At 53.4% G+C, this 25498-nt stretch overlaps 1 protein-coding gene across 1 annotated transcript in view; it reads left to right on the top strand.

The window, feature by feature from the left end:
• The window catches only part of NOS1 (nitric oxide synthase 1), a 40127-nt gene that overhangs the window by 7251 nt on the left and 7378 nt on the right, over nucleotides 1–25498 (top strand). Inside the window, exons 2-17 of the mRNA XM_009642850.1 lie at nucleotides 2982–3108; nucleotides 8579–8716; nucleotides 9163–9308; nucleotides 9826–9988; nucleotides 11219–11310; nucleotides 12458–12599; nucleotides 13329–13468; nucleotides 13895–14069; nucleotides 15145–15246; nucleotides 16006–16200; nucleotides 17367–17452; nucleotides 20726–20870; nucleotides 21287–21391; nucleotides 21831–21889; nucleotides 24872–24988; nucleotides 25217–25391. Of these exons, the coding sequence (XP_009641145.1) occupies nucleotides 2982–3108; nucleotides 8579–8716; nucleotides 9163–9308; nucleotides 9826–9988; nucleotides 11219–11310; nucleotides 12458–12599; nucleotides 13329–13468; nucleotides 13895–14069; nucleotides 15145–15246; nucleotides 16006–16200; nucleotides 17367–17452; nucleotides 20726–20870; nucleotides 21287–21391; nucleotides 21831–21889; nucleotides 24872–24988; nucleotides 25217–25391 (2107 nt within the window). The remainder of the gene's footprint in view (nucleotides 1–2981; nucleotides 3109–8578; nucleotides 8717–9162; nucleotides 9309–9825; nucleotides 9989–11218; nucleotides 11311–12457; nucleotides 12600–13328; nucleotides 13469–13894; nucleotides 14070–15144; nucleotides 15247–16005; nucleotides 16201–17366; nucleotides 17453–20725; nucleotides 20871–21286; nucleotides 21392–21830; nucleotides 21890–24871; nucleotides 24989–25216; nucleotides 25392–25498) is intronic.

The raw sequence follows: 25498 nt of genomic DNA, 5'->3' as shown, positions 1-25498 counted from the left end.
TTCTCTCCCTGCCTCTCTCCAAAAGACAGAGCCGGATACTTCTGGGCAGCCTCACCCAGCAGAGGTCTGCGCTGGCTCAGCGCAGGGGCCTGCACCCGCAGCCCTGTGAGGGACGGGGCCTCCGATGCTGAGCAAACTGCAGCACGACGCCAGCACGGAGGGCAAGAGATACAGCCGCGAGCTTGGGCTAACAGCTTTGGTATGGCTACGCTCAGGTGTGCTTTTATAGCCAAGGCGAAGGGCGAGGGCAGCACGCAGCTAAAAGGCTGTCAGGGATAGCAATAGGCAACCTGTTTCCCCCCTGGTTGCAAATATGGGATGTGGATTTGCTCCTGAGCATCCAACCCTTAATGCCCACCTGGACTTCACTGTTCCTCAGGACGATGCATCTCGTTGTTGGGTGATGCTCGAGGTCAGTGGATGGGAGCAGGGCCCCGGGTCCAGCAATACCTGTAATGCACAAAGTAGCCAACTACATAGCAATGACTTAATTCAGGCATCTGCTCTTCTTCCGTGCCGTTGGCGTAGGTACCCGCGTTTATGGTTTTGCTGGTGTGCAGACAATGAGATTACGCGTGCAGCCTCCCAGCCAAGACCTCTGGCTGCCGCTGACAATTGATGGATTCCTCTCCGACGTTCACTCGTCCCGGCAGACGTCCATTTAGACAGGCTTGCAAACACCTTCCTGGAAACAGCAGGTCGTGCCAGGCACCTGCAGGCGTTTGCTCAGTATCATTTTGGATATTTTGTGGGATATCTGGCACGCTGGGGTCTGTCTGCCCAAGCCTCTCCTGTCTGCAAACAGACAAGCTCTGTGCCCCTGGAGAGGCACCGTGGTCCTCCACGAGGCAGGTTCCCTCAGCCAAGTCCCAGGCACCAGTGAAGCCAAAGGATTTCTTCCATCGCCTTATAGATTTAGCACTTGCATCTTGATTTTGGGCCTGTTATGGGGAGCAGCACATTGGGGCTCATCAGCTACCAGAGATGGCTCGTGTATGCCCATGTGCTCGGTGACTCTGTGTTGACCTACCTCCGCTTTCACTGATATGATGGGGCTCGGGGCAAGAGGGCAGGGATGCGCAGCTGTGGAAATGAGTTTTCTCCAGGAGGTTTAATAGCTGGCCTTGACTTAGGGGGAAGAGCCAGGTTTGCTGAATTTTTATCCTGCTAATTCTCTGTCTCGGTGCTGGGAATCCTCTAGGTGGAGGTAGGCTGGATGTGTCGAGAGACCCTGAGCTTCCCCTTTGGGTGGGCTGGTAGAGGGCAGAGTGGGTGCTGTACAGTTCATGGTTGTCCCCAGCCCTGGGACCTGTGTGGCCGCCAGGTGCTCCCGGCAGCGCCGCCACCGTTTAGCAGAGGGCCGGGACCTGTGTTCTTTGGCTGCAGCTGTGTGGTGCGGCAGGTGGGGTTTCGTGTGTTTTATCTGATTGAAACCTTTCACGTACCTGTCAGAGCCAAGTCCCAGAAGAATAGCTTTCCTTGCCTGGAGGGGGGGAGGAGGGGGCATAGAAAACCCAGTAAAAACTGCCCCTATGCACCTGTACCTCCTTGCTTGCACCAAGCTGGCCGCTTTCACCATGAGGCAGCCAATCTTTGGAAGGTGTCCAGGAGCCTAGTGTAATATTTTGGCAGCTGAACATTGCTTTGTAAAGGCAGCAAAATTACAGAAAATTTAGAGCACGGGGAGATCATCTTTAAGTGAAGTGTTTTCCTTAAGCTGTACCTAAAGATAGGAGCAAGGAGGGTTGTGAATCTGAATTTAACTATATGTACGAGTCTTCCCAAGACGGTGTCAAGAGCAGCATGTTGGTGTGAATTATACCCCAAGTGCAAGCGTCCTACTTTGGTCGGTGCCCAAAGCCCGCCGTTATTAATGGGAAGGCTCGTTATTGACTTTAGTGGGCATCTGGAAGACTTTTAAGAACTGACAGCAGGAGCAAAACAGTTGCCAGAGCGCATTACCTCGATGGTCTGTTGAGCAAGGGCGAAGGCAGCGGGGCCGTGAGATGCAGAGCTGCGCCCATCCTGGCCCAGGGCCCCATGCAGCCCAACCCAGGGAGCTCCTTCCCACGCATGGGCTTGCCAGGGCGGCCGGTGCCTTCGGTGCAGATGCCGCAGCCTGCCTTCTCCGAATGTCACGTCTCTAAACCCCATTTGTTTTCCTCCTTCGCGAAGGCTCACATGGCAGCGGTTTTCCATCACCTGCTCGGATGGCATTTAACAGCCTCCCTGACATCCCATGGCACATTCCCCAGGCAGGACACGCGCCGCAGGCTGTGCGCATCCTGCCTTACACCAGTCTTGCTGTGCAGGCCAGGGCAGCCAGCGCTGGGGACGTCCTCAGTCCCCCAGCCTTGCCGATGTCCCCAGCTCCGCGGAGGCAATCCGTCGGTTTGCTTGAGCAAAATCGCTTGAGTAAAATCGCTTGCGCTCGCCGGCATTTGCAGCATCTGTAAAGGTCAGGAAGAGGAGAGAGAGCTGTCTCTCCCTCCTGGGAGCCACCTATTTTTTCTTGGTTTTTTTTCCCTCTCCTCCGCTCATAAACACCAAGCTGCTCTGCAAACCCGGCTGGTTTTGCTACGAGGTTTTGCAGCTGGAAGTGTGTGCAGCCGTCCTTTCCTCAGCTCCATCCTTGCTGTTGCAGGGCTCCAGCATGGCTTTTGGGGTGCAGAGGGTCTGGTGTGTAACCCCACTAGAGCCAGTGTTGGGGCAGGGGTTTTCTGTTGTTTTGCAGGCGCTGCCCTTGCCCGCGCGGCAAAATTTCTATTGTGTTTGGGTTGCCCTCGCCACGGTGATTCATTGCCTCGGCCAAGGCAGAGCGTTTCCTCCCCTCCCGCAGCGTGATGTGCAAGTTTTTGCTCCTGCAGGAAGCAGCCAGAGCAAGTCCTGGAGCCATCGCTCCGGGACCTGGCCCCGTGGTCCCAGCATCCAGCCACCCTCCAGCCTGCTGACCCAAATGTTTTTTAACCCTTCAGTTTCAGGGAAGGGGAAAGCAAGCCGCAGAAAGCTTTACCAGCTCGGATGGAGAACGACCGTGTCTTTGGTGACCTGTGGAGGAAGAGCAACATGCCTGTGGTCCTGAACAACCCCTACTCCGAAGCAGAGCAGGTAAGAGCCTGTGGCTCGTGCTGCTTTGGTTGGGAGGGGGGCCTGGGGGGGACGTGACCTGTCCTGGTGGGCTCTCACACCACCGAGAACCTGCAAGGGCTACATGCACTACCCTAAAGACCTTCGAGCCCAAGAGCTGGAGTTGATGGGGCGTAGAGCCCGTTTGGTCCAGAAGCCGAATTCCCCGTGATTTGGGCAGGGTAGAGGTCACTGGAGAATGATGCCCTTCATCCAAGGGGCCAGAGACGGATGGGAGCGTGGCCAGGGACCAGGGCTCTGAAACCTCCCTCGGGACTGTCATCCCTTTTCATAGCAAAAAGCCGAGTTGCATCATTAAAAGTCGTTTTGACTCAGTAGAGCGCTGCAGATAATACGTTGTATGGCGCCTTTTCATCTCCTCACACTCCACAGACACAAATTCTCAGGCTTCCTTGCCAAAAGTGGATTAATTCCACATTTGTAGCAAAGCCAGAGACGTAAGGCAGACCCTGCCAGGCCAGAAAGATCACCTCGGGGAAAACATGACGTGCGTGAGCACTGCCAAACCTCTTCGGGCAAACGTGTCTCCCTGATGGGATTAACCAGCAGCAGGGCAGGACACGGGGGACCGGACTGGGGACGGTTGGTCTCCTTGCCCCACCATATTTATCAGGGTGACACAGTAAGGACTGCTTGCCAAGGGAGGGGAGAAAAGCGATTTAGTGGTCACTAAATGAAGACTTCCAAGAAAATCAGTGTTCCCTCAGTTCAGAAATGGCCTCAGCAGATACCCTTGGCTGATGCCTCTTCCCAGCTCCAACGAGCTGGAATACAATGTTCCTTGCTGACATCTCTGTGGTCAGCATGTGGCCAGGTGTCACTCATGGGGTGGTTGACACCCAGATGTTGAGCCTGGCCTTGATACCCAGCAGTGTCCAGCAGCACCTCCCCGGCCATGGCTCTGCCAGTGGACGTTTTCCCATTTCGTGGGCATTTTGCAAGATGCGAAGCCAGAAGCAGGGGGTGAGGTCACCCGAGGTGGCCTGGCCTCTTTGTGCCCATGGAGGTGCCATGGTCTTGGCTGCGGTGGTTTAATTCTGCCTCATCCCCCGTGTGCCAGAAGCACCGCTGTTTCCCCTGGGGCTGATGCACATGTAGGGCGGCTGAGATCCTCCTGATCACGCCAGGCTCACCGCATGGTCTTAACCAACCTGGTTGGGTGCTTAGATGCAGTTGGGGGCAAATTCCATCCTCCCCTCGTCTCGCCACAGATTGCGGACGGGTCTCCCAGCGGCATAGACAACCTTACGGCGGGTATCGTGCCATATCAGCACTGATAAATGGGTGCATCCAAGAGCTGCGACATGCTTTGCTCAGCCGCTGGGGGGATGTCCCTTGGCAGCCCTGCGTCCCGCTGCGTGGTTAATGCACTGTGGCAGGCATCTGGAGCCCGTCTCGCCCAAGGACAGGTCACTGCTCTGCTCCCTTTGCCCCAGCTCGGGAAAGCCGCCGTCTTTCTGCCTCCTTTGCTAAGCTCCTTGCATGTACGTGTCTGTTACCATAAGCACTTTATAACCTTCTGTGTTCAGAGCTTAATTTCTCTCCATGTTAGGGCTGCCAAAACCCCCAGTCTTAAGCTGCTATTAAACTCTTTAATATTTTTTTTTCCCCACTAGATGTGCAGCTTTCTTTTTATCCTTCTTATCCCCAGATCACTATGCCTGCTTTTCTGGAGGCAGTTTGGTTTTCCCCCCATGTTCCCCGCAGCCGTTCAAGGCAACTGAACTTCTTTGCAAGCTGCAATAAATACTATTAACACAGGGGCAAGTCAAGCCAAGTGTGAGCTTCTTATACACGTTGTTCTTTAGAGCAGGATTTGATGGATTCACTTGGCCAGGTGGGGAATGCTCACTGAGGCTTGTAATAAGGTGCCGAAAGACCCGTTGGGCATCGATCCTTATCCGTCTTCTGGTTTGGTTTTTTTTTTTTTTTTTGCAAAATCACGCAGTGTGTTTGGCTTGTTTCCCAGGAGCCCAATCCCCCCAGCCCTAATCCTGACCGATGGCAAGATGCTGTAGCTGCACCACCAGGTCCTGTGTGAGTCATATTTCAGCCCATACAAATGGATTTGTTAGGAGCTCCAGGGGGAGTGGGGGGAGTGCGCATCCCCGTAGCCAGCAGGGGAAGGGAGTCACACCAACTCTGCGCTTGCAAGGATGATTTACAGCTTTATAAAAGCGAAAAACACACTTTCAGCTAGCAGGGTTAATGCAGCCTGGAAGGAAATGTCAGCACGCCAATATATCTGTGACCTGGGCTAATGCCGCAAACCTCGGCCTCCCCTTGTTGATGCATTCCAGCAGGGCAATATATGCCACCATCGCAGGGACTCCCGAAGTCCAGCTGGGAGGCAGTAGGAAGGCTGCGGACCTGTAGAGCCCCCTGGGGTCTGCAAAAGGGGAGATGGGCCCTGCTGTTCCAGCCCCAAGAAGCGCCCAGGGCCGGGTGCATTCCTCCTCTGCCCCTGTAAGAGCCGCAGACAGCTTGCAAGCTGCGCGCTGCCGATAAGTGCCAGCACGCGCCCTTGTAAAAGGTGTTTGCATAATGCCTGCACACCCCGACTGCTCCGCCAGTCTCTCCGCTTGTCCTGCTCTTGAGTCACTAATATCCCAGCTGCCTAATTAAAACATGAAAGGATCTCGCCCAACCTCCCTGACAGAACCAGGGGGAATATTTGGCTTCAGCTTTGCCATGCAGGGAAGGCACACGCACACACACATGCACGCACACACACAGAGCTCTTTCCCGGGCTTTTTGGGGCGTTGCTTTCTCCACAGCCGCTCTACGATGCGGTTGCCAGACCTGGCACCTCTGCTTCTTGTAGGTGGTGTTGCCTTGGCTGCTCCAAGCCGACTGGCACCCCGGCGCTTCGGCATGCCTCTGCACCGTGGCCCTCTTTCAGCAAAGAGCCAAACCTTGCCACGGCCTGCGGGGAAAAGGCCGAAAGGAAAAGGAGCAGCCTTGAGAGAGGTTTCAGGTAGAACATCTGTAAGCAGATGTTTAGCAGCCATTCTCCACCAGCTTGGGCCATCAGCTTGCTCGCCCCAAGGATGGGGTCATTGCTACGTCTGGATTCATGAACGCTCTTGGGCCATACCTGCTCTAGCAAGGTGGTGCTCAGCAGCTCAGCTCCTAAGCTGCACTGAATGTCAGCAAATCAAAACTCAGAATAAAAAAGTGGTGACGGATACAACTGGTGCTTTCTGTTTGGTACTTCCACTTTCTGTCTGGCAGGGGGAGGTTACAGGTGAGGATTGGGTTGATTTGCATTTTTGAGCTGCAGTTTTCAGCTACGTTTTACCGATCTCACAGAGCTGCTCTGAGTCGCCACACTCAGAAGGAAGGTGGCAGATTATCCCCCGTGGTCCTAAGGGTGGCCCAGGTTGGTTCAGCGAGCATGGGATGCTGTTAGTGGCTCAGGAATGGTTTAATTCTCTTGAAAGAGTAAAACAAGCTGGAAAAAAATGACCAGGAACCACCACTGCCGTAATTCAGCTCAGATTCCCCAAAACTGAAAAAAAACCCACCCAAACCACCCTTAAAAATAGTGCTTTTCCAGGGCTGTGTTTAGGAGGTTCTTTTTATTTACTACTGGTTTTGAGCTCTATGTGAAGTCTTAGATTTGTTTTCTCAAGCACGCAAAGGGGAACCTGAGATCTGGCTTCAGGGGCTGGGACTTCAAAAGGCTTTTTGGGAAGATCACGGGATTTGTGGCATGAGGAATGTGGCAGAGACCCGTGACAGCATCACCTGAGGGCGTGCAGAGAGTGGCTTTTGGAAACTGGGGGGGTAAAGCTCTCCCTTCCCCTCCACCCTCTGTCCCTTGCTGCCAGCCTATGCTTTCAGTGCATGGTACTATGCTGTGAGCCACAGGTCGCTTCACAGCAAAATCCCTGTTTTCTGGGGAAAAAAAGCATGGAGCATAAGGTAAAAACAAGGACTGGGCAAAAAATTATGGCCAACATTGCCACCGGGGCAGTGCAGTCATGTCTGCTCAGCCCAGGCATCGGTCTCGCAATCAATCAGGCATCCATCTCCCTCTGCTTCGGAAAAGCAGAGCAATCCCCTGTCTGGCAAAGTTGGAATGAGTTAGATCTGGAGCCGCAAATGCTTTTGCCATCCCTGTGGCCCCTGTTGCTTTCCCTCCTCAGTTTGCTCATCAGCAAAAGTGTTTATTCTGAAACAAGAGCTTCTCCCAGCGTGTGCTGGCTTTTCTTCGGTTGGTCTGTCAGTAATGCTGGGTTTGTACTATGGCCGCTAGTCCATGGGTTGCAAACCATGACCTTAGCCCAGAACCACCAAAAAGGAGGGTGAGACTCCGCACAGCCCTGCTGAAGGCAGTGCCATCTTTAAAAAAACCTTGGAGATGGATTAGAAAGGGACAGAAGCTATGGGGTTCATGTAGGAAGGCTACTTCAAAACTCGGTCCGAGTCCAGCTCTACTTTGCAGAGAAGCAAGCCTTTAAGCAGTGCCAAATATAAGCAGGTTTTGACAGGACACTCTGGTGGGGGACCGAGTGTCCCCTTGAAACCTGCAGCGACACTGTTGGGGTTGCAGCGACTGAGTTATACCCTCCCATAAGATCTGAGTCCTAGAAGCAATGTCTCCGCTTCCCAGGGCCACAGCAGATCTCTCTGTCCCATGGTACACTGGCAGGCACTGAGTGCTCTTTAAGTTTTTAAGTGCTTGGGGCGAATACGTAGAAATACAAGATATTTGCAGTGAAAACGTGCAAATGCACACTTGCAGCCGGCTCTTGCCGAAACGAGCTCTCTGCCGGCTGAGGCTCTGCCTTACGTCGGCGTATAACCCAAGATGTGCTGGATGAGCCCACCTCGACGCAGGGCATTGGGGGGGGGCTGGAGATTCAGAGCTGAGACTGAAGTGATCCAACTATGCATGATTCAGCAGCCCTCCCACTTGTGTAATTTATCCATCCTCATTGCTATGATCTTCCAGCATTGCCATCAAAGGAGATGTGCCTTTGGCTCGCTCGGAGGAGCAATCGGCTGCTAATTCTATCTCACAGCGCTCGTATGGGTGAGGCAGAGCTTGGCACATGCAAACCTGAGCAGGTGATGCTCCTTAAAAAGAAACATCCAATATATTTTAGAGAGGTAAGTCTTCCACTGGGAAACTTGAACGCAACATTCTCCTAAATCACTTCTCTCTGTTTTTTAACTTCTCTTCTACAGGCTTGGCTGCTCTGTAGGTAGAGATGACTTCTCAATTGCATTAAGAGTTGGTTGTTCCATTGTAGGGTCCCAAATGTTGCCAATATTTGGATCATATACCTTGTCTCGCCATATCATCGCTAGGATTTAAGCACAGGCATCCACCAATACAAGATACTGCTTGTTGTTGTGGTCTTTTTCCTGTATCTTGTTGATGAAATATTTAACCTTGTGCTGGGTCTTCACTGTTGTTCAGCCACTGCCATCTGGGCGGCAGTCCCCAACTAAGAACACGGTGAATGGAAGCCCTTCCAAATGCCCACGGTTCGTCAAAATCAAGAACTGGGAGACGGGCTCCGTGCTTCACGACACGCTGCACCTCAAGACGGCGATGGTGAGTGGGCTTGATAGGACTGGCCGAAAGTTGTCTAAGAGTAATTGAGTGAATCACAGGGTTTCCAAGGTGGCTTCAGCTGGAAATGCAGAACTAGATGAATTCAGGCCAGTCTTCTTGTTTCCGGTGGTATCTGAATTTCAAACCTCTGGGGAGAGGGAAGCCTATCTGGGATAAATCAGGAAAAATATTTGACTTTATGCCAATCTGGGATAAGAATCTAGTGCCTCCCAGTTGTCCATATCAGGTGGGACAGGAGATGGCTGCACATGCTTGAGCTGTCTTACACAACATTACCAATAGGTGTGAAAACAAATAAGGTGGAAACGTTTGTCAAAGATGCCACCAACTTCTGCACAGCTGATTGTTGGCTTCCCCAGCCCAGCTCATGTAACCCAAAATACTGCGGTAACCCACAATGCGCGTGTCTCCTTCTGTCTCCTCAGGCCACCGCGTGCACTGAGCAGATCTGCATGGGCTCAGTGATGACACCTAGCCAGCACGTCCGCAAGTCAGAAGATACCAGGACAAAAGAGGAGGTGCTCCTCTTGGCTAAGGACTTCATTGACCAGTACTACTCCTCCATAAAGAGGTAAGTATTGGCCAGAGAAGGTCTCAGGCCCTGGCTGCTGCATATGCCAAGATGTCACATACGATCTGATCTTTCACACTTGCAAGTCATAGAATCATAGACTCGTTTAGGTTGGAAAAGCCCTTTAAGATCCTCAAGCCCAACCGTTCCCCTAACCCTGCCATCCCACCACTAAACCCTGGCCCTAAGCACCTCGGCTGCCCGACTTTTAAATACCCCCATGGATGGGGACTCGACCTCTTCCCTGGGCAGCCTAGGGTGAGGCTGTGGTGCTCCACATTTGGCTGCATCTTTGGGGGAGTTTCATTCCTAGCATGCATTGTGTGCCTCTCTGCAAATTACTGACCCCTCCCGTTTGCACTTGGGCATCTGTTATCCGAAAGCACACACACGTGTGTGTGTAAATGTGCACACGTGTGCCTAAGAAAGAACTCGTGCCCAGGTGGAGAGCAGCGTGATCCCCAGCTCTCCACCGGGGTTGGTGACTGCCATCTCCTCCGTTCCCCCCCACGTGCAGATCTGGCTCCAAGGCGCACATGGAAAGGCTGGATGAAGTGACCAAGGAGATTGAAGCCACTGATACCTACCAGCTGCGGGACACAGAGCTGATCTATGGAGCCAAGCATGCCTGGAGAAATGCAGCCCGCTGTGTGGGCAGGATTCAGTGGTCCAAGCTGCAGGTGAGCACCAGCACAGCTGGTTGCCTGCCAGAGGGTGCACTGGAGTTTTGGAGAGGCAAAACTTGCTCTTCAAATACCTGGGGAAGCACAGCAGGGGTGCAGCTGGGGGTGCTCAGCCTGCAGCAGCTACGCTCTCCTTCACAGCTTTGGGGGTGCTCAGGCTGGGAAGTCAGCAGGAGCTGGAAAAGCTCCTGTGGGGTAGGTGTAGCCAAGGTGTCTGTGTGTGAAATGGGGCCAACTGGAACCTGGTGCACTGGAGAAGATTTTTTCCAAAATCAGATACTGCTACAACATCTTACACGATGCTTCCAAAACTCCATTGCTCTGCCTGGAGAGAGGCAGCAGGACACGCTCATGCATGGTACAGAGATACTATGGCAGGAGAAGATCTGGCTCAGTGCCCTTTTGACTGGCTGAGTTAGTGATCTCTAGCGGAATCCCTTGGTACGGAGACAATGTCTCCCTCTGTAACCTGGAGCACAGCTCGAGTGCTGCTGAGCAATTCTGGTGGCTGCTTTGCAAAGGGTATAGGCACTGCCTGGGGCCAAGGAGGCTGGGCCTCCTTCACTCCCAGTTCAGCCTTCAGCTCTTCTCTTCTGCTCTTTCTTTTGGCATATCTGAACCTTGGGAGGAGCTGTTTCTGCAAGAAGTTGTCTTCAAGTCTCCTGTTGACCCTCTTTCCTTGTTTCCCCATTCTTTTGTAGATGCCTTATCCCTGGCAACATTCCAGGCCAGGTTGGATGGGGCTCTGAGCAATCTGATCTGGTTGAAGATGTCCCTGCTGGCTGCAAGGGGGTTGGACTGGGTGACCTTTAAAGGTCCCTTCCAACCCAAACCATTTTACGATTCTGTGATTCCCCATCCTCTCAGTGGATCTCAGGCCTGACTGATACTTGTCCTATTTCAGCTTTGAGTCTTGATCTGGAAGAGACAGAGAGCAGAAACCAAAACTGTTGATGGCTAAGCCAGGAACGGCAGCAGGCTGAGAGCGCTGGATTGAGGAGGTTTTTGCCTGAGCAGCAGCAGACTCACCTCTCCAAAGCAGAAGAGGCAGCTGGATTAGACATCCACATGTTGTAAAGGCAGGGAATACATAATTATGGAGCTTTAGATACCTAACAAGTCATGGTGGCCTCTAGAGCTTTCTCTGTGCTGTGTTCCTTCTGCTTGGCTCTGCCGTAGGAGTTGGAGCATCCTGTAGCATCACCACATTTGCTTCCACTGTTTCAGGTGTTTGATGCCCGTGACTGCACCACAGCCCACGGAATGTTCAATTATATCTGCAACCACATCAAATACGCCACCAACAAAGGAAACCTCAGGTGAGCCACCGGGAAGTCACCAGGGTTTGTATCCAAAGGCATCTTGGATGGGTGTCAACCCAGCTCTGGGCCTTGCTGACGTTGTCTCCTTTAGCAGCCGCTATACAACGGGGTGGTTGTAGCCAGCACATGTCCTGGGGAGTGTTAGAGGGAACTGATACCAGGGGAAGGTGGGCTGCTGGTCCAAGTATATCTCTTCTCTCTGTAGGACCTCAATTTTTTTCCCAATTATTTCTCCTTTGCTATATTCTGCATCAAATACCCCAGGTTAGCAGCCAGCTTCTGCCTGGAGCTGAATTGCTGGAAACATCCCAAATTCCAGAGCTGGAGTGCGCTTGGCCATGACTTCTTCTGCTGAAGGAAATATAATGCAGTACCATGGGCTGCATCAGGAGAAGCGTGGCCAGCAGGTCAAGGGAGGTGATTCTGCCCCTCTGCTCTGCGCTGGTGAGACCTCACCTGGAGCCCTGCGTCCAGCTCTGGAGCCCTCAGCACAAGAAGGACATGGACCTGTTGGAGTGGGTCCAGAGGAGGGCTACTAAAATGATCCAAGGGCGGGAGCAGCTCTCTTATGGGGACAGGCTGGGAGAGTTGGGCTTGTTCAGCCTGGAGAAGAGGAGGCTGAGGGGAGACCTGATTGCAGCCTTTCCGTGCTTAAAGGGGGCCTATAGGAAAGATGGGGACAGACTTTTTAGCAGTGCCAGCTGTGACAGGACAAGGGGTAATGGTTTTAAACTAAACCAGGGTAGGTTTAGACTGGGTATAAGGAAGAAATTCTTTACAATGAGGGTGGTGAAACACTGGAACGGGTTGCCCGGAGAGGTAGTGGAGGCCCCATCCCTGGAAACATCCAAGGCCAGGCTGGACGGGGCTGTGAGCAACCTGATCTGGTTAGCAATGTCCCTGCTCCCTGCAGGGGGGTTGGACTGGATGACCTCTAGGGGTCCCTTCCAACCCAAAACATTCTATGATTCTGTGATAATAAATGTTTGGGGCTTGTCCGAGGCACAAGCAGAGGTGGTGCGCAGGGCAGTGGCAGGCAGGGCCAGCCCCTTTCCCCTGCAACACTTTGCTGTTCCTCTTGATAAGCCCATCCTGTGCCCTTGCAACATCCTCGGCATTGACCAGCACTGCCTCTTCCTTCCAGATCTGCTATTACCATCTTCCCACAGCGGACGGACAGCAAGCATGACTTTCGCATCTGGAATGCCCAGCTCATCCGCTACGCTGGCTACAAGCAGCCCGATGGCACTATCCTGGGTGACCCCGCAAACGTGGAGCTGACAGAGGTACTGGCTGAAGCCATCTTTCCCGGGGACCATGGGCATCGGGCCGGTGGGGGCCTGCAGAAGCTCTGACCATCCCAGGGGTGAGAAGCATGCTGAGTCGAGCAGAGTCAAGCAGGGTTTATCGCACCCACTTGCAGTGCCACGAAGTGAATCTGGATTTGTCTCACCCTCGGATATTTTCCCAGGAATAAAAGCTGTTTCCACGCATGCAGGAGTTGGCCGTAGCTTCAGACCCGTGCACTGAAAGACTCTCAGCTCATTTTGCTTTCGCTGAGAAGGGGTCACTTAGCGGTGCTGAGGGAATTGCTGGAGGAGGACGTGGGTGCCCACTGCTGCCCTGGGCCAGGGGCAATCAGAAATGAGGTTTGCCTTTTGGCACCAGTGCTCTGCCCAGCTCTTCCCAAACTCCTCTGCTTTTCTCACCCATTTTCTCCTTCACCATTATGGGCACAAATAGGGCAACCAGCTTTTTCAGAGCCATGATCCTACCTGGGGATCTAGTTCTAGGCTCATTCTCAGCCCAGATCCCCCTTATGTGGCCATGGGCTGGCTGTGACGGGCAGCCCCCTGTTGTATCTCCCTTGGATGGAGGTTATTACTCGACTGTAAGGGCTGAACAGAGGTGCTGTTAGGAGACGCTGCCCAGTGCCGTGCAAATCCCTCCCCATAATGCTTGAAGAGCAGGTGATCTGCTGGGACTTCTAAGCCCCACCTTTGTTTTGCCTGTAGATCTGCATTCAGCAAGGGTGGAAGGCACCTCACGGGCGCTTTGATATCCTGCCTCTGCTCCTCCAAGCCAACGGCAATGATCCAGAACTCTTTGAAATCCCCCCGGAGCTCGTGCTGGAAGTGCCCATCCGGCATCCCAAGTAAGTCAGAGTAAGCCTGGAAGCTTCCTGGAGGGGACCAGCAAGACTCAGCTCCTCTGGTTTCACCCTAAGCCATTTCCTGTGCTTGGCCTTTCCTCGTTGAGGCTTGGGTGTTTTACCCAAGACCCTCTTCCAGGTCTTCCCTCCACCTTGGTGTAAAGCTGGCAGAGCCTGGAGGTGGAAACCAAGTTGTGTCCTTGCCTCAGGGCTGGTTTCTCTTTCCTTGAAGTCTCCCAGGACTTACACCACACTGTAATGCTCCTAATATATCTCTTTCTCCCCCTAAACAGCCCCTAGGGGAGATATTGCCTCCAGGAACCGTTCTGCTCATGTGTCCTTCACCCTGGTGCCTGGTAGCAAAGTAACCTCCTGCACATTGGGCAGGGGAGGTGTAGCTGATTGCCTAACCCTGTTGTATCCTGGCAGGTTCGAATGGTTTAAGGACCTGGGCCTGAAGTGGTATGGTCTGCCGGCAGTTTCCAACATGCTCCTCGAGATTGGGGGCTTGGAGTTTTCTGCCTGCCCCTTCAGCGGCTGGTACATGGGCACAGAGATTGGAGTCCGGGATTATTGCGACAACTCTCGCTACAACATACTGGAGGTAATTGCCCCTCCTTGAGGAGCCTAGGCACTCCTGGGGTGCAGCAGGGGTGTGTGTGAAGTTGCCGTGGAGCAGGCAGGACACTGGGAGAGTGTTGCCTTGGGTGGGAGAGCACAGGACACCCAAGTGTCCCTTAGAGAGAGTGGGTATGTTCTCCTGGAGCCACGTGGCCAAGGGTGTGATGGGCTGGCAAGGGTTTTTGTGTCCTGCGGGGCCAGCTGGTGTCTAACACAGTGCGTGTGATGCCTATTGAGCTTCCCAAGGACTTCTCAAAGCAGCTTATGGATCAGCAGGCACCTGGCCATATGCTTGACTGAGGTCAAGTCTGAAGGTGTAGTGGGGCTGAGTGGGTGCTGAGGCACTTGGTGACTGCTCAGGGGCATGCCTGCTCATGGGGACCCTCCAGGTGGCCCCTCTGGAGTGCCCTACTGTGGTTCAGGGGCTTCCCACACTGGGGACAGGGTGAGTTGGAGACAAAGCCAAGCCATGGGGAGGTGCTGGTGCAGAGGATCTGCACCCAACGAGGGTGGCTCCTTCGCCCTTCCAAGCGGCAACCGTGTTACTTGGCGGGGGGCTGCATCCCTCCCCAGTCACTTGAAAACCAGAGGGGTGAGAGCGAGTGTGTGCATGCACATGCCCACCTGTGACAGTGTCTGGGGGAAGGACTCCAGGTAGAAGAAATGGGCTGAGAAAGACCAGAGTTTGGGAGGACCAGGGGGTCTGGTGTGGGGAAAGGATGCAGGGTTCTCTTTCTCCCAGCACATGCATCACCACCACCTCCTGTTGTCCCACGGGCCCACCCATTTCCTCTCCTCCCACAAAGGGCAGCTGCTCTCCATGTTTTGATGGCCCTTTTCAGCAGCATTTAGTCATCACCCTGTGCCTGGGGGAGGAAGGGGGAGGCCAGACTGGCTTTGCTCCTGTCATGGAGAGGAAAAGGCAGGACCACATCTTCTCGGAGGAAGGCAAAACATCAGCCCTTCATTGCAAGTGTGCTGCCCTCCCCAAGCAGAGACCTTCAGTCCTTGGATCTTGGCCATTGAAAGCATTCACCTTCTACCATGTTTTGTTACAGCAAGTGGCCAAGAAAATGAATCTGGATATGAGGAAAACTTCATCACTGTGGAAGGACCAGGCCCTGGTGGAGATCAACATTGCTGTGCTGTACAGCTTCCAGGTACTTGAGGAGCCAGATTGTCATGTTTGGGTCAAGCTTGAGGGACACAAGTATTGGATTGGACAAGGATGGAGACATCTGCCCAAGGGCAATGGCAGCAGCTGATAGACTCAGCTGAAATTGTGCTGTGCCTTCCTGGGTCTGGGCTGTTCCAGGAGCCTGCAGTGCAATTTAATAATCTCTGTGCCTGGGTGTTGCAAAGGCATCACTACCAGCCATCTGAGCTCTGCTGGGCCAGGGGGATTGCACTGAGGGGGCAAGATTGGGCCCTTCTGTCCCATCTACGACACAAGAATTGGCCTATGTTCTCCCACTTGCACTTAAAGGTTGAGCAGCAAAACTAGTCCTTGGAGGACATCAGAGGGTGGAAGCTGGGATCCAGAGCTGGATCAGAACTGCTCCTTCAGTTGTGCAAGCCATGAAAGAATTCCCCAAGGGGCTGAGCAGGGGATGTTCCATCCCGTTCATACCATCTTAACCTTTGCTTGGCCCATGATAAGTAACAGGAGCAACAGCCATCCCATAGCACATCTACTCAGGAAGGTCAAGGGCAGCTTCTCAGCCCTGGAAAATGGCATTGTTCCTTGGGAAGACCAGGGTCGACAGCCACACGGTGTCACCTCCAAAGCTATAGTTCTGTAAGACCATGGGAGTGAGGCATATTCGGGTCAAACAGCTGCAAATGTAAAATTTTGGCTGTCACCTTCTGTGGAGTACTAACCCACAGTTGTTGGCTCTGCTCTCTTCTCCCTCCAACAGAGTGACAAGGTGACCATTGTGGATCACCACTCGGCCACCGAGTCCTTTATCAAGCACATGGAGAACGAGTACCGATGCCGTGGAGGCTGTCCTGCCGACTGGGTGTGGATTGTCCCACCAATGTCTGGCAGCATTACCCCAGTTTTCCATCAGGAAATGCTCAACTACCGTCTCACGCCCTCCTTTGAGTACCAGGTACTGCATGTGCCCTACCTTCCGCCAGTGCCCAAAGCTATAGCCAAGAGCAGGGTGGGAGCTTGGAGCTCAGAAGATGCAGGAAGGAGAGGGACACAACCTAATCCCTTCAATAAGCTGTGCCTCGAGGCAGAGAAGTCCATGAACAAATATAATTCATTATTTCCCCCCCAGTGTGGTGTAATAACCCCCTGGATGCTACACCTTTTCCCAGGGCAATGGCTTTTTGCCCTTTTGTGGGAACATGGAATATGTTGAGGCTCCAGCTTTTACCCTTGGAAGCAGAACTAAGCAGAGGTCCTCCCTTTGGCAGTGCCTAATTTTGCACTTTGCTGGGGAGGTGAGGAAATGACCTGGTAGTCACCATATCCCTCCTCCTTCCAGCCTGCAGCGTTGAGTGGATGCCTCCTGCCAGCCTGGGGATCCAACAGTTTGATGGAAGGGGGGACTCCTGCCCAAGCAGGCCAAGCAGGAGGCTGAAATGCTGGTGCTGGAGTATTTAACACTTCAGACCATGGGAAAAAGGGCCCTAAGCAAACACGCCCTCATTAGCCAACCATCCCTGCTCCGGTGGTTTTCACACAATGTGACCTTTAGTCAAGAGCCCTTAAGGAACAATCACAAACCAGGAGCAGTCTGTTCATTTCTATAACCAATCCACCAGGAACCCCCATGGTTCCTGGCCCTGATTACAGACAGCCGCCTGCGAGGGCACTGAATTAGCTTCTGTGCGCTTGTTCCTTGCTTCAGCTGCCTCCCCTTCCCAAAGGGCCTCTTAGGGAAAAAAAAAAACAAACCAAACTGTGGGCAGGGGAGGGGGAAGGATGTGTTTCCATCACCTCTCCCCTTTTGGCGTTGCCTGCCTTCTTTTTGCTTGTGATCTGTTAATGCCCATCTCAGAGGTGAGAAGGCATTTGGCCAGATGCTTGTTACAAGCCAGCAAGGTTTTATTATGTGCAATTTTTTTGTGCAACTTGCCCAACTGCCGCAAGAAACCCATGGGGCTCCAAGGATCAGGGGCCTATACCAGAGATCAGGAGGTGTGAAGAGGTCAGCTAGTCCTCCCCGTCGTGACTAGAGGACTTCAATGCTCAGTGCTGTGGATACGGCATTTCTCGAATCTCTGAGCACTGCCCATCAGCCACTGCTGCTCTTCTCTCTCCTAGCCGGACCCCTGGAACACCCACGTCTGGAAAGGGGTCAACGGGACGCCTACCAAGAAGAGGGCCATCGGCTTTAAGAAGTTAGCAAAGTAAGTAGCCGTGGGCTCTGAAAAGCCCTGGAGTGGTTGGGGCTGGTCCTGATTTTGGGCAGCTCTGTTTGCTGTGCTGTTTGATAGCGCTACCCTGTGGATGTAGGGTGCAAACTGATGGGTTGTGTGCCTGGATCTCAGGCCACTGAAGGCGTTAGCTGCCAAGAGGGATGTTTGGAAAAGCAGACAGTCCTCTGAACACCCCATTAGACCACCAAAAGGTGTGTGACCAGGTGAATACTGGCTGTTGCATATAGTCTCTTCTCCCCAGCTGGTTCATTCTCCAGTAAGGTGGTCTTCAATGCTCAGGAATGGCTCTCCCACTTCTTGGGGGTGCGTTGCCTGTTTCTGCTTTCACAGCCTCCTGGGGTAGAGAGCTCACTCATGACTCTTCAGGGCCATGCTGGCACAAGTGAGATGAAACCCGTGCCCATATTTCTCTTTCTCCCACCAACTCAAGGAGCACTTGTCTCCGGTGCATGTCTAAACCTCCAAACTCCCACTCTGCAAGGAGGCAAGAGATAGGAATGAGGAATCTCCCTACAGGTAGCAGATGGATCAGGGCTGAGCTGAGGTTTGTGCTTCGTGGCCAGTTGACCCCTAGTAATGGGCCACACGAGTCCTTCTCCCCTGCCAAAGTTCCAAGTCAGCAGGGGCGTAGGGATGAAGTGCAATCTGGCCCCTTTGGCTGCCCCTGGCCTGAATGCCTCCCCCGTGGGCCATTGGCAGAGACATTCTTGCAGGAGCTGCTGGCTCTGCGGTAGCAGAACCCTGGACCAAGACTGGGGAGAGCTGGGTCTGCTTTGGTATCCGCGGCCAGGCTGCCAGGTGGCCTTGTCCTGTTCACAGCATCTCCCCACGCTTCAGTTTCCCCGAGTCCCTACTATCAGTTTGTTCCTGCTCTTCAGCTGTCACCTTCTGGAGGCTGCTTGCCACGGTGCATCCATAAACGTGATCAGCAGCTGATGAATCTGCTCCTCAGGCTGACGCTGGTGCCTAGGTCTGGGCTGCAGCCCGGGGCTGGTGGAGAGCGCAGGAAGATTAATTGAGCCATTGAGTTAGAAGAAACAATGCTTTTATTTGTGTGCGCGCGATTGATAAACGATCGTATAAAAATGTGAGCATGGCAGGTAATTTTAAAAAAAAAAATCCCCATTGTTCCCGATGTAGCGGGGAGGAATTATTTTTGTGATTCGCCATTAATCCTGCCGGGATCCAAGCTAATCGGCTGAACAAGTGGCGGACTGAGCCCAGCAGTCCTGAGGGTTGCGCCTGGCACTGGTCGCTGCATGCTCTTGCTGCCGGTGCAGACAGGCTGGGCTAGTTCTGGCCAGACCAGCGCATTCCAACCTGCGGTCCCTGCCCAACCTGCCCCTTCCCTCCCCTGGGGTTGGTGTAAGGGGCCAGGGGACACTGCCACCGTGGGAAAGCAAAGGGGCAACTTTAATACACAGAGCTATACTGAGGAGCGATTGCATGGCAGCAAATACAAATGCTCCTGAGGCTGACATCAACGTGGAGGGGAGCTGCCCATGGAGGGGAGCTGCCTGGACATACCAGCGGCCTGGGGTTTCTACCTCTTCTTCTCTCCCCTTTTTTTCCCCTCCAAGCGATTTTCCAAACCTAGAGCATTTCTTCCCTCCTTGGCAGGAGGGGCAGGGGAAGCTGGGCTTCTCTTCTGCCGGTGTAACCAGCCCAGCTGCAATCTCCATTCCCAGTAGCTCATCTGAAGGGGACGCAGGAGCCCTGTTGAGCTTGATCACCCAGGGCAGGGGCTGAGCACCCTGTCAAAGTGAATCCAGCAGCCCTTATGCTTGCAAAAGCCACAGGGATGCTTTGTGGTCTCTCAGCCCCCTGAAAACTGCTCCTTCCCTATTGTAACACACCAGGCTAAATCCAGACCTGCCTTTCTGGTGGCCCCATTCAAAGGCTTGATGGTCCATTCAGAAAAGGTGAAGATGTTCTGCACTTAGGAAAAATAATGTTGATGTCCAAATTCTGTGATTATGAACGGTCCTAAAATAGTGAACTCGTCACACTGGGCTTGGTGCCCCACCGTGCAACCCAAAGCTGGCTGGTGATGGCCTCCCTTGCCCCCCATCGCTGCCCTCCCACAGCTGCCAACCCATCCAGCAGTGTTAGCATGGATAAGGAGCCGGTGTTTCTAGTGCTGCATCACCTTGGCCGGGATTAGAGAGGCTGGTGACCTCTCAGGGCCCCTTTGCGCTGCTGTCAGAACTGAGCCGGTGGGGAAAAACCAGAACAAATGCATCCAGTCACGACTGCAGCCACAGGAGGCAGCCGGCTAGACAGAGCCCTGAGAAGGCTCAGATAAATGTGCAACCTCTCAGCCTCAGGAGGGCTGCTCCTCTGAGCAAAGTTCATGGTGTCGCTGGAGTGCAAATCAAAGGGACCACAGCCGGCCTCGGCTGACCTTCTCAGCATCTCAGGGCTTTGTGTGTGATATGTGGAGCCCGGGCGCTTCTGCTCGGGGAGGACACCTCCCACAGAAAGGCAGCCAGGTAACATTTAAAGACACAAAGAGATGGAGAAGCCACTGTTGCTCCCATAGCTTGGGCTCTGGTTGGTCTCCAGCTTTTCCTTTGAGGTTATCTGGTTGCAGCTTTGCAGCTGCCCCTGATTCTTCTTCTGCTTCTCTCTCCTTGCAGAAAGAGCACCTCCGCAACCTGTTAGCGTTTTCCTCCTTAGGGGGCCTATAGGAAAGATGGGGACAATCTTTTTAATAGGGACAGCTGTGACAGGGCAAGGGGTAATGGTTTTAAACTGTAGGTTTAGACTGGCTATAAGGAAGAAATTCTTCACAATGAGGGTGGTGAAACACTGGAAGGGGTTGCCCAGAGAGGGGGTGGAGGCCCCATCCCTGGGAACATTCCAGGCCAGGTTGGATGGGGCTGTGAGCAACCTGATCTGGTTAAAGGTGTCCCTGCTCGCTGCAGGGGGGTTGGACTGGATGGCCTCTAAAGGTTCCTTCCAACCCAAAACATTCTATGATTCTACTCTATGATTATACCCATTCAGGTATTTTAGCTCTGTGTTCAAGCTCCCCCATCCAGCCTTCCTCTCTCACAAGTTAAGATGAACGTGTTCTTCCATAGCTTCCCTGTTTGGAAGGGAACAACAAAAAAACACAATGCTGCAAATTTATAAGGCAGGCTGTTCGTTTCTTAAGAAATAGAATCGTGTGAATAGTCTGGGCTAGAGGGACTGACAAGGAAGCAAGCTCTCTTACCAGGATTTATTCTTGCTTCCTAGAGCTGTGAAGTTCTCGGCCAAGCTGATGGGACAGGCCATGGCCAAAAGGGTCAAAGCGACCATCCTGTATGCCACTGAAACAGGGAAGTCGCAGGTCTATGCAAAAACTCTCTGCGAAATCTTCAAGCATGCCTTCGATGCCAAGGTATTGTACTAGCTCCCAGCCCCTGCAAGATTCCATGTGCATCTGGGTGGCCCAAGGACATCCATGGCTGCTGGAAAATACACGTGAATCTTCCCAGCTGCTAAGGTTCTTCAGAAGCTCCCAGGATGTGACCTTGGAGCTCTGGATGGAAGCCTGCACTTGAATAGCATTCCTAGCTATGCTCCTGCAGGCGTTGTGGCATACATTTGTCTTCTGCCTCTCAGGTGGTAGCCCCACGGTTTGTCTGTGTCCCTTCTCATCCTCCCTGTGCAGAGATCTCTGCCAGTGTGCTGGCAGGGAGTCAGCAAGGAGATGCTGCTCCTACCCCCGGGGTGGGCTGGGGTCCATCCCAGGAGACTGGCTGGTGGCAGAGCTCCCCACCGAGGGCCCCTTGCTAACACCTCTGTTGCTCTCAGGTGATGTCCATGGACGAGTACGACATCGTGCACCTAGAGCATGAAACCATGGTCCTGGTGGTCACAAGCACATTTGGCAATGGAGACCCACCTGAGAATGGAGAGGTAGGGCAGAACACAGGGACGGGTGACCACGGCAGGGACACGGGCAGAAGAGAGGTGGTGGGGAACATGGAAAACCATCCTCCTTTTGCTCAGCCTGAGCTGGAAATGCCCCAAACAGGTCCAGGGTCTGTGTGATACCTGGTGCTGTGCCTGCCTGCCTCCAGCCTGCTCTGAAATAGGGAGATCTACTTATTCCCTGCTGCAAGACAAGTAACTAATCTGTTGCTAAATTCATCCTCTACAACTGATGTTGGTGTCACGCAGAAGGTGCCAGCCCCTTGGCTGGGGAGCCACGGCCTCATCCAGCCCTGTACAACAGCGTTGCAGGCTGCTGGGAAGAGCAAGCAAAGAGCAGAGCTGCAATCCAGGCTTCGGTCACGGCTTCGTTTCCTGCAGCGACAGGCAAACCTGATGGCTTCTTTTTATTTCTTCCCCATAGAAATTTGGCTGCGCGTTAATGGAGATGAAGAATCCCAACTCCAACCTGGAGGAGAGGAAGTAAGAGCAGGACCAGCCTCCCCTCCCCCCCACACTTCTCACTCACAACCCCAGCAAGCAGGCAGCCCCGCAGCCGGGAGAACCTGCTTCTCTGCTTTCCTCCTCTCAGAAGGGAGTGGGGAAATCCTCACCCAGGTTTCAAGTTTGCAAAGGTCCAAGGGATGGGATCTGCCTGGAGAAGCAGGGGATGGAGCGGGTGGAGGTTCCAGAGAGGACGAAAGCACTCAGTCAGGCATGTGGACTCCAGCTTGCAGTTCCCTGGGCTGGCATTTTAAAGCTTCTCTCTTCAGCTGTAAGAGGCTGGCATCTATGAAAAAAACAAACAACCAAAACCAAATAAAAGCAGGATTTCCCCCAAAATTATCCAATCTGAGAGCTGGGGCTGTCCAGGAGACACCAAAATAGTAAGACTTGGAGGTAGAAGGGAGTTCCCAGCTATGTGGTTGTAGGTGGGGAAGGGCTTGAGAATCAAATTTAACTTCTTGCATCATGTGAAAATATTTCTAGGGAAAATAAGAGCTGTTATAAATTCTGGCTGTGATGTCTGTAACAGTGAGTCTGGAACTGGTAGCTTGGAGACAGGGGCTGGGGTTTCAGAACATCCCCTGTTGGTGGAAGATGAACCTCGAGCATCTCGGTGCACGTCCCAGAGGCTGGGAAGTGAGGGCAGTCGGCAAAGCGTTAATCATTTGGGACCTCCTCTTATTTTAGCTATTAAGTACAATATATATTTTGCTTAACTGGGATGCTGCGCTGGAGTCTCTCCTGAGTTAACACAGCGATGCTCGCAACTGGCAAAAGGCTGCTCATTAATTAAGGCGGAATTAGCACTGACCCATGATGCAGCGCAATTTAACCACCCTGACTTTCTGCCTGAGCAGCACAGAGCTGTGCCAGCGGGGCTGCAGAGCGGCGGACGAGCACTGCTGGGCAGGGCAGGGACTGATTTGTACCTCCCTGGGACCTCCACCCACTCCATTCCCTGCTTCCGAACCTCCCTGCTGCTGGGGACACAGCAGCCACAAAGTGGTCTCCTTGCTGTGCAGCCAAAGCATCTCTGATGGATCCCCCCGCAGGGCTTGCCAGTCAAAAACCCATTAGGTTTCTAATGGCCTCATGCCTTATTGGGGACAGATGACAAAACGGGACGTGCAGGCTCCCCTGGAGGTGTCTGGATGGAGAAGGGCCATTTCACACATGGTTCTTACCCCAGGGATCTTCACTTCTTGGGGCTGGGTTGGTGCAATGTTGGGTTGGGTGCAGAGGTGCCACCTGTGGCAAGCCAGGTGGATTTGAGGAGGACAAAAACTCATCACTGAGCTTGATGCTGTCCCAGTCACCTCTGAATGTAATTTAAGGGACTGGCAGGAGTTTCTAAGAGCCAGGACAGTCTGTGGCTTGGTTACCTGACAGCAAAAGCGGTCAGAGGGCTGGAAACAGCGACCTGCGAGGACAGATCAAAAGGGTGAGAGCTATTTTATCTGGAGAAGAGGAGACAGAAATGCAGTGCGGTAGCAAGACTTCACATACAGAAGAGGTGACTGCAGAGGCGGAGGGAATAAATTACTCCCTGTCACCCTCCCCGGGACAGGCCAAGAGGTCATGGCTCTGGAGGGTAGAAAGAGATGCTGATGTTAAGCATGAAAAAAAGCTTTTGCGATGAGAAAAGATGGCCTGGAGGAGACCATCTGGGGAAGAAGAACAGCATCAGCCTGGTGTCTGTAGGAAAGGGCTGGATAGAACAGCTCCTGCCCATGCACCCCCTGGACCCCCAGCTCCATGGCCACCAGGAGATGCTGAGGGTGGCCAAGGCTCTGCAGGGTGGAGATCAGTGGTCTCTCTAAGCCACGGAGTCTTGAGGAGCCTGCCAGGGTGCTGCAGCTGTAGCTCTCTGACCACAGCCCAGGGGTTTTGCTGTGGTTGTATATTTGGTTCCTTCTGTCTGACAGCAAGGGTTTTCCAAGGGTTTTGAGGCGTTCGTAAGCCGTTCCTATTTAAGGACCTGCTGTTCAAATGCAGCCCAACCTTCAACAGTCATCCCCTGCCACAAGGACCTATTAATTTCGGCAAAAGCTGCTGGTGTCCTGACCTTGGGCCCAGCACCCAAATGGGGAACGTAGGCTTCATGCCCATCTAAACTGGTGGGCTGTGCTGCCCTGCCTTCACCATGTAACCCGGGGTGAGGACACAGCCCAGGGACAGCAGGAGAAAGAAGTGGGTCCATCCAGCTGGAGCGAAGCAGAATAGCATGAGAGGTCTGGGAAGAAAGGGTGAGGCTCCAGAGCAGAGGTGGAGCCCAGGGCTCTATGACCCTGGCAGTTTATTTTGCTTGGGAGCCATCTCCTCTGTGTGGTGTGCTGGGTGCAGGAGGTCTGCTGTGACTCATCCACACACTACTGCTTCAGTGCTCTGGCGGTATATTTAGAAACTCTTGTGTAGAGCAATTTTTGAAGATGGTTCAATTCAGAAATACTTCTGCTGTTGTCAGATTTTTTTCTCCACTCCCCTTCCCCCTCCTCGTCCCCTCTTCTCACTCCTCTTTTTTTTTTTTTCCCCTCCCCCTACTTCCTATGAATGCAAAAACCTTCAGAATATCTGTTCAGACACATACCCGACCTTGTGTGCAACCAGGGGGAGGACAGGTAATGCCAAAGGTCCGCTCAGCTCTGCACCGCTGGGGACAATGCAGTGGCCAACACCTGGGTCAACCCACTGGGAGGTGACGGGAGGACCCCATGGAGCAGACCAGGTCCAGCTGGGGGGATGCAATGTAGGGGCTGCTATGGCATACCCCCGGGGAGGGGAGCACATTTCTCTGCTCTAGCCACCAATCATGGTGCCTGCTTGTGAAATATTGAGCCCTGAGCTTGAGCGTGCCCTGGGTAGGTCTCCTCCACAATCCGGTCCTCTCTGAGCACACAGCCTGGTGGGAACCACACGCACATTTATCACCACTGTCATACCTGATGTTGCTGTTTGCAGGAGCTACAAGGTCCGTTTCAATAGCGTCTCCTCTTATTCGGATGCACGGAAATCCTCAAGCGATGGCCCTGACTCCAGGGACAACTTTGAAAGCACAGGACCCCTGGCTAATGTCAGGTAAATAGGACGGGGTGGGGGGCAGCAATTTCTTGGGACAGAGCTGGAGCTGGTGCTGCACAGAGCCTCCTTCTCCTGCCGCAGCTCTTACCTAGCACATGATATATTTTTGCAACATGCAAATCCCTCCACGGTCCCTCATGCTGATGTTGGCCATGGTGGTGCGGGAGGGGGAGACATTGGTGTCCCTCCCAGCTCAGCAGCCACAGCTATGTCACCTCTCCGCAGGTTCTCCGTGTTTGGGCTGGGGTCACGTGCTTACCCCCATTTCTGCGCCTTCGCCCGGGCCGTGGACACTCTCCTGGAGGAGCTGGGTGGAGAGCGGATCCTCCGCATGGGAGAAGGGGATGAGCTCTGTGGCCAAGAGGAGTCCTTCAGAACCTGGGCCAAGAAGGTCTTCAAGGTAACCCGCTTCCCTTGTGATCCAGGGAGGAGCAAGGGGTAGAAGGACACAGGGACAGAGCAAATCTGCTGGTTAGAGCTGAACTGAAACCCAGCCTCTCCTTCCCT

Source organism: Egretta garzetta, unplaced genomic scaffold (genome assembly GCF_000687185.1).
Source record: "Egretta garzetta isolate BGI_Z169 unplaced genomic scaffold, ASM68718v1 scaffold7, whole genome shotgun sequence".
In the NCBI taxonomy this organism is placed as follows: domain Eukaryota; kingdom Metazoa; phylum Chordata; class Aves; order Pelecaniformes; family Ardeidae; genus Egretta; species Egretta garzetta.
Note: the sequence above shows the minus strand (reverse complement) of the source record. Positions and strands in the feature narration are given on the sequence as shown.